We start from the raw sequence: 7,450 nt of genomic DNA, 5'->3' as shown, positions 1-7,450 counted from the left end.
GGCAACCAGGTCAGCAGAGGGGGGCAGTGAGGGATGACCAGGTCAGTGTGTGTGGGGGGAAGTTGGGGCGACCAGGTCGGCATGGGGGGTAGTTGGGGGTGACCAGGCCAGCGGGGAGGGGCAGGGCAGTTAGGGGCAATCAGGCAGGCAGGCAGGCAGGTGAGCAGTTAGGAACCAGGTGTCCCAGATTGTGAGAGGGATATCTGACTGCCGGTTTAGGCCCAATCCCCAGGATCGGGCCTAAACCAGCAGTTGGACATCCCCCAAGGGGTCCCGGATTGGAGAGGATGCAGGCTGGGCTGAGGGAACCCTCCCCATGCACAAATTTTGTGCACCGGGCCGCTAGTATTGTATAATGATATACTAAGTTGTCAGTTTTTTACTTAAAAGGAAGGGGTGCTCTTTAAGAATCTATCCCAAGGACAGTGGGCTACATATAGCCATCCCTGCACAGATCTGTGCTTGAGTACTTCTGAGCACTTATTGTGTTCTGTGGCATCTCAGATAGAGACTTAAACTTTCTGAGCCTCAGCTGTGTCACCTGTAAAATGGGTATGAACACAGTTCCCATCCCATAGGTTTGTGAGCATTAAGGGAGGTGAGTGTGTAACGCTTTTAGCACAGAGCTGACACAGAGTAGTTGCTCAATAAATAATAGCTGTTACTATTATTATTATCACCAAGCACTGTATAGTGTAAGGTTTCACTTTATTTCATCCCAACTCTGAAGGATCTAGCTCTAACACGGTGAACAGACAGATCGTCTGTTTCTTCTCACTCTCCTATCCACCTTGCACTTTCTTTTCCTCCACCTCACCCCCATCCTTAGCATCGCCTCTCCAGGCCCCACCCTCCCATTTGCCCTCCCACTAGCCCTGCCCTGTGGCAGCTCTAGCGTGGCAGGAAGCTCATGGTGTAGTTTCGTGGGATGGTGGCAAAGCCCACATGTTTCGGGGACACGTCGATATCCTTGGGTGCCTGAGAGGACTTGAAGCGGAAGTTCTGCATGATGGTGGTGAGCAGGAGAAAGAGCTCCATTCTAGCCAGGCCTTCTCCCAAGCAGTACCGCTTTCCTGACAAGATAGGGTGGGAAGGGTGGAGGTGAGGCCTACTCTCACTGACACCTCTTCCCTCTCTGCAGCTCCAGCTACATTCTCCCCGGGGAGGAGGGGACAGAATCCGTGGCCTGGAGACTTTCAGAGAAATCTCTAATCCTGTCTGAGCCTGTTTCCCTTGTACATGGGATGGGGTGAGCTACAGTAGGCTGTAGCAATGGGAATTTTAGACAATCCTCCCCCTAAACATACACATATGGCTGCTGTGCTGTCATCTCCTTAGGAGTCTGAAGAATTCAAGTGACCTTGGGCAAATCTCTGACTCACTCTGGGCCTTGATTTTTCCCATCTCTGCAGTAGGTACAATCACCCCTTTCCTTTTGCCTGAGTTTGGTAGGTGTTAGTTAAGAGGGCTACAGTTGGTTGGCTTCAGGGTAGATAATCAGAGGGACTTCCAAGATGGAGAAAGCTACTAGGCTACATCTCGGAGAGGGGAGCTGGAATGAAGGAGGCCCCTGTTGGTGTGACGGGTGGCTTGGCGACAGACAGTGGTTCTTACCAATGGAGAATGGCACAAAAGCATCACTCTTCTTGAACTGCCCTTTCTCATCTAGGAAATGCTGGGGGTTGAAATCTCCAGGGTTGGAGAAGAACTTGGGGTCTCTTAGCACGGAGCCCAGCATAGGAAACACTTCAGTGCCCTGGTGGGGAGGAGGAAGGGTTTGACAAGGTGAAGGGCGAACGGGTATGCTGAGAGCATATGGGGTTAGAGGGGGAATGTGGGTGCTCTAGGCGAGGAGAAATGGGAGCCAGGGTCCTCTCTGAGGGAGGAGCTTTGAGGGATGTGACATTTATGTCCCTGAGACAGGAATTTTGGGGAGTATGGGGTCTGTGTCTCCTGAAGTAGAAGCTTTGGGGTACATGCAGCTCATGTCTCTCAAGGCAGGACATTTGGGGGACATGGGATTCATATTCCCTGAGGCAAGAGGTCTTGGGGAGATATGGGTGGGTTCAAGGGACCCGTATCTGAGTGGGAAGATTGAAAGGACATGTGATTGGGGAAGTCTGTGGTTGAGGGAGGGGGACAAGGGCTGGGAAGCTTCTAAGGAGGATGGGGTGCTGGGTAACAGGGTGCAGGTTGGAGGTCCCTCTAGGCTGGGCATGGGCAGCACCTTAGGGAGGAGGAAGTTCCGAAACTTGGTGTCCTTGGTGACTCTGCGGGCCACGCCCATGGGGATCATGTCTCCGAATCTCTGGATCTCGTGGATCACCGCCTCTGTGTAGGGCATCTTGGCCCTGTCTTCGAACTTGGGCTGACGGTTTTTGCCAACCACCCGGTCAATCTCCGCGTGGACCTTGGCTGTGGGATAAGGGGGAATATGTTTAGGTATCTAGGGGTCTTGGGGCAGGAATGATAGCCCAAATATGTGCAACTGGATCAGATGATAATTTGAGCAGGATCCTGTTAACCTGGTGTGCCAGACTCATGGGGGAAGCTGCGAGGGAGGAGTCTTGGGGATGGTCTGGAGGGGCAGGTAGTGGGCACTTGGTGGAGCTCTTTACCAATCAGTTCAGATAGTTTCAATTTGTTAACAGCGAATGAAAAATGCCTGGTCCCTATTAGAGAGTATCATCACCCAGTCTCTGGATAGCAGGGTGTCTGAGGGTCCAGAAATGTGAGAGAGGTGGGGACATTGCAGCAGGCGCAGAGGAATTTTGAGGGTCTGTGGCCCTCACTTCCCTGCCCCCTCCAGCCTTACCCTCCACATCTGGGTGCTTCATGAGCAGCAGGAAACCATGACGCAGGGTCATGCTCACCGTCTGGGTACCCGCAAAGAAAAGGCTCAGCGTGGTCAGTACCAGGTTCTTCAAGTGGAACTCTGTGTGGGGGTGCTTTTGCTCCTGCAGAGAGAGATGGCTTCAGGCCAAGCCCACTCCCCCACGTTCTCAGGGCCCTTCTGGGGTTTTCTCTCTGGACCCACTTCTTTTTTTTTTTTTTTTTAAATCTATTTTATTGATTTTTTACAGAGAGGAAGGGAGAGGGGTAGAAAGTTAGAAACATCGATCAGCTGCCTCCCGCACACCCTCCACCGGGGATGTGCCCGCAACCAAGGCACATGCCCTTGACCGGAATCGAACCCGGGACCCTTCAGTCCGCAGGCCGACGCTCTATCCACTGAGCCAAACCGGTCCCGGCTGGACCCACTTCTTATACATCTGGACCAAAGGTGGGAAGAGGGACCCTAGTCCTGCCAGGCCTTTTCCCAGGCTGGTGGCTCTACCCAAATGTTCTTTGCACACTCCTTACCCAGCTGACTATCTGTTCTTTAATTACCCACTTAGTTGTTGCTTTTTAATTATAGAAATATTTTGAAATGAAGGAATAGAGACAGGGAGCGAGAGAGACCATGATCGAATGCATCAGAGACAGTTGAAGAGAGACATTTTCTGAGACTGAGACCGGATTTTAAGCAACAGCATCCTATTCCTTCACTGAAAATCTTGAAGCTTACCATGGAGAATCCACTCCCTGATCCTTTCACCTTGAACTTCAGACTCCATAAAGCCCATCCAGTTAGGAGGGGGGACCCTCCAATGTCACATAGTAAAGCCAGGTCACCTGTCCACACAGGTGTACCTGACAACCAAGGAATGAAAGGTAAGAGATGGTGGCTAAAAGCACCAGCCTTGCAGTCTGAGAGACCAGGGTTGGAGCTAGGTTCCACTGTTTCCTCATTGTGTGACCTCAGTCATGACACTCATACTCTCTGGGCCTCAGTTTCCTCATTTGTCACATTGGAGTCACAGTAGAACCTTCTCCAAGAGCTGGTGTGAGTGTTAAATAGGTGAATACCGTTAAATTCTTAAAATGGTGCCTGGTGCACGGAGGTAGCATAGATGTGCTTATTATGATGATCTGCACACACAAGTCCTGCCCACGGTGAAGGCCCAGTGGAGAGAACAGTGCATTATAATTGGGGTCCTGAGGATTATGAGGGGGGCATCATCTGAATGAGCCTCTGTTCTCCCCCATCCCCTGCCCCCCGCCTGAGTTTCCTCTGCCAGGCTTTGGTCTTCTTTGCACTGGCTGCTGGCAGGTACCTCCTGCATGCGGATGAGGAAGGAGTCGATAAAGTCCCGCGGGGAGTTGGGATCCAGGGTACGTTGGTTCTGCTCCACCTTCTTGGCTATAAAGGCCTCCAGCCCCTGGAGCTCCTTAAATGCCTGTTGCTGTGGCCCCGGCAGGTGTTTCATCACCGAGGAGAACATCTCATAGAGCTGAGGGGGAAGGACAGCTGTCAGTGGGCGTCACCTGAAGGGAGCGGGGCCTGTCCCAGCAAGGGCGGCACCGGTAAGGCCCCTGTCCGGGGGTCTAGTATTTCGATGGGGCTGGGTGGGAACAGATGTCTACGTTTTCATGCGGGATCAGCATGCGGGCTGCTGTCCAAGGATTGAATAGTAGATGAGGTGGACTGAGACACACACCCAGATGTCCTTCCTTCCCTTTCTTTTGTGGGAAGGGACTATCAGCTGAGATTCCAGGTATTGGAGACTGGGTATTGGGCACCTGTCCTGAGTTCCTGTTCAACTGTTCAGTTGTCCAAGGGAGACGACTGGTTTTGAGGGGACCCAGGTCTGGAGGAGGATAGGGGCTGGGGCACCTGTGTCGGTGTAAGGGAGGCAGTGGCTGGTTGTGCAAGGGCCACAGCAGAGCCAGGTTGGGGTCAGTTACCTGCCCGGTAGATGTGGCTGTGAACTGGAAGCTTCCCTGCATCATGCGCAGCAGTGAAAGGAACTCTCTGTCCTCATAGTCAAAGCGGTCCCCGAAGACAATGGAGCTGATGACATTGGAGACAGTTAGGCTCAGGAAGAAGGTGGGATCGATGAAGGCACCTGGGAGGGGGGAGAGAAGGGATTTGGGGAGAGTCAACTTGGCGGTAGGGTGCCAGTCTGAGATTCCAGGAATGCCTTCCCCCAACCTGGTTCCCCTCCAGGCCAGACGCGCTCTCCTCCTCTGCTCTCGGGGGTCCCAGGCTCACCGCTCGTGCCCCGAAGGGCCTCGAGGAGGAAGCCCGCCTCCTCCTGGATGCGCTCCTCGATGCCCTGCTTGCCCACACCGAAGTCCCGCAGCGTGCTGATGGAGAAGTGCCGGAGCTGCTTGGCGCGCTCCCCATTGCTGAACAGCAAGCCTAGGGAAGGGGTGTAGGAGTGGAGAGTGTCCAGAGAGGGGCGGGGTCAGAGAGAGAGAGAGAGAGAGAGCGCACTTAGAGAAATACAGAAAGAGAAAGAGACCAAGTTGGAAGAATGTCAGAAGGAAAGGGGCTACACGGATGTACAGAGAAACAGAGATGCAGAGACACTCTCATGAAGAGAAAGAGGCAGGAGGGAAGGAGGGGAAGTGAGATATGTGGAGATCTGGGAAGTGGGAGTAAAAATTGAGAAGGATTCTAAGACTGAGCTAGAGAAGAGAGAAAAGTATATACAGAGACACAGAGAGGGTCTGCAAGAGAGATGAGGCTTTTACCAGGAGGCAGAGGCATGGGGATTTTGCAGCAGAAATAATGGGAGATTCTAAGACAAAGGAAAACGAGAGGCAAGGAGAGGAAGAGAGAAACACGGGGAGGCACAGAAGCTGAGAAGGAGAAAAAGACAAAACGACACATGGAGACAGAGGACCAGGGTTCCAATGCAAAAACCCCAAGAGCTTCTAAGAGATGCAGAGAAAGAAGAGATATCTGGTGAGAGAGAGCTGGGAGATAGGGCAGAGAGAAGCAGGGAGACACAGAAACTCTAAGACACGTTAGAGAGGACACAGGGATACACAGGAACGGGGACAGAGGGGACCAGGGGAAGGGCTCGGCCACAGCCTTGAGTGGGTAGGTAAGTTGGGAGAAGAATGCTGGGAAATAGGCCATCAAGTCTGCCGGACCACATTCCCCCACCCAGAGTCCCCCTCACCATAGCCTTTGGAGAGCCGGTTAAAGGTGGCCTGCTCGCCTCGCCCACTGAATTCCTCAGCCTGGTCCACCAGAGCCTCCTTTACAGCGTCATGTCCACACAGCACCACGACCCTCCGAGTGCCCAGGTGGACGGTGAACACTGGACCGTAGCGCTCGCTGATCTGATGGGGAGGCGTGGGAGTGGTGAGAGGGAGCCGCCCAGCTCTGAACTGACTCTGTCCCCAGACCTCACAGGCTGGGATGCATTTTGCCCAAGTTCTGACAGTCAAGGAACTGGCCATCCCAAGATCTGGTCTTTCCTGGCTAGAACCCCAGTAGTAAACCTTCAGAACTCCCCCTTCTCGCCCTGGCTGGTGAGGCTCGGTTGCTTGAGCGTCGTCCTGTGCACCAAGGGGTCACCAGCTTGATTCCCTGATTCCAGGTCAGGGCACATGCCCAGGTTTTGGACTCCAATGATGTTTCTCTCTCTTTCTCCCTCTCTCTTCCTCTCTCTCTGGAATCAATATAAACATACATTAAAAAAAAAAAAAAACCCAACATCCTTCCTCCTAAGATTTCAGTCCAACCTTGCCAGCCCCCTGCCACAAAGTCTCAGCCAGACTGGACAGGCCCCCAACCCCACCCTGACACCCATTCCCCTGCCTGGCGACACCTTCATGAGGGAGCTGTACATCTGCTCTGTGTTCAGCTGCAAGTAGTTCCCGATGAAGGGCAGTGCTGGGGGACCAGGAGGCATCTTTCCCAAGAGCTTCCTTTGCCGCCAGACAGACATCAAGACCATGATTGTCAGGCAGGACAGCAAAGCCGCCAGCAGCAGCCCCGAAGCCAGCATGACGGCTCGGAGTGAGAGTCACATGGTGATGGCTGGGGTGGCTTGTCTTTATACTATGTGGGAGAGAAGGGCGGCCTTTGGTCCTGATTATACAACTGTCTCACTTCACCTCCCAGTTACACGCCCCACCACGTTCCCGCCTAGCTTGGGATGCAGCCAGCAATGGAAGAGGGAGGGACTCCAGGGCAGATTAACAAGTCTGAATTTGTGGCTTCTCCTGAGGGGCCAGCCCAGGACTGTGGAACTTGGGGGCTGGGGGGATAGTAGACACATTTCAGAGCTGAAGATTCTGGAATATTTGCATGTGTGAGCCCCTGAGCTTGGGATTTGGGGCCTCAGAGTGAGAAAGAACACCAAAGTTGTGGAGTTTGGGGTCTTGGGAGAGAAGAATGAAAGAGTTAAGGGTATTGGAGTAAGACAGAACATGTGGCTGTGGATTTGGGGATCTTCTGCTGAGGAGGGATGTAGGCTTAATGGTCTCAGGATTGGAGATTCCAGAGGATGGATTTGAAGGTCTGGAGGGGAGAAGCACCCTAGCAGTGGATGTGGGCTTCCTGGGGGAAGAAATATATGAGGAGCCCAGCTGGGTCATGGAGTCAGCT

General features: G+C 53.2%; 1 protein-coding gene across 1 annotated transcript; it reads right to left on the bottom strand.

The window, feature by feature from the left end:
* Positions 1–321: 321 nt before the first annotated feature.
* Positions 322–6,892, bottom strand: LOC129149622 (cytochrome P450 2A13-like). The gene is made up of 9 exons (XM_054718400.1): positions 6,669–6,892; positions 6,015–6,177; positions 5,096–5,245; positions 4,789–4,949; positions 4,158–4,334; positions 2,816–2,957; positions 2,228–2,415; positions 1,615–1,756; positions 322–1,073 (listed from the first exon to the last, which is right to left on the bottom strand). The coding sequence occupies exons 1-9, from the start codon at positions 6,846–6,848 to the stop codon at positions 892–894; spliced, it is 1,485 nt and encodes a 494-aa protein (XP_054574375.1). The 5' UTR covers positions 6,849–6,892; the 3' UTR covers positions 322–891.
* Positions 6,893–7,450: the final 558 nt, after the last annotated feature.

This window comes from Eptesicus fuscus, chromosome 7 (assembly GCF_027574615.1).
Source record: "Eptesicus fuscus isolate TK198812 chromosome 7, DD_ASM_mEF_20220401, whole genome shotgun sequence".
NCBI classification, from domain to species: Eukaryota; Metazoa; Chordata; class Mammalia; order Chiroptera; family Vespertilionidae; genus Eptesicus; species Eptesicus fuscus.
The sequence above is the reverse complement of the archived record's forward strand: the minus strand, read 5'-3'. Positions and strand labels throughout refer to the sequence as shown.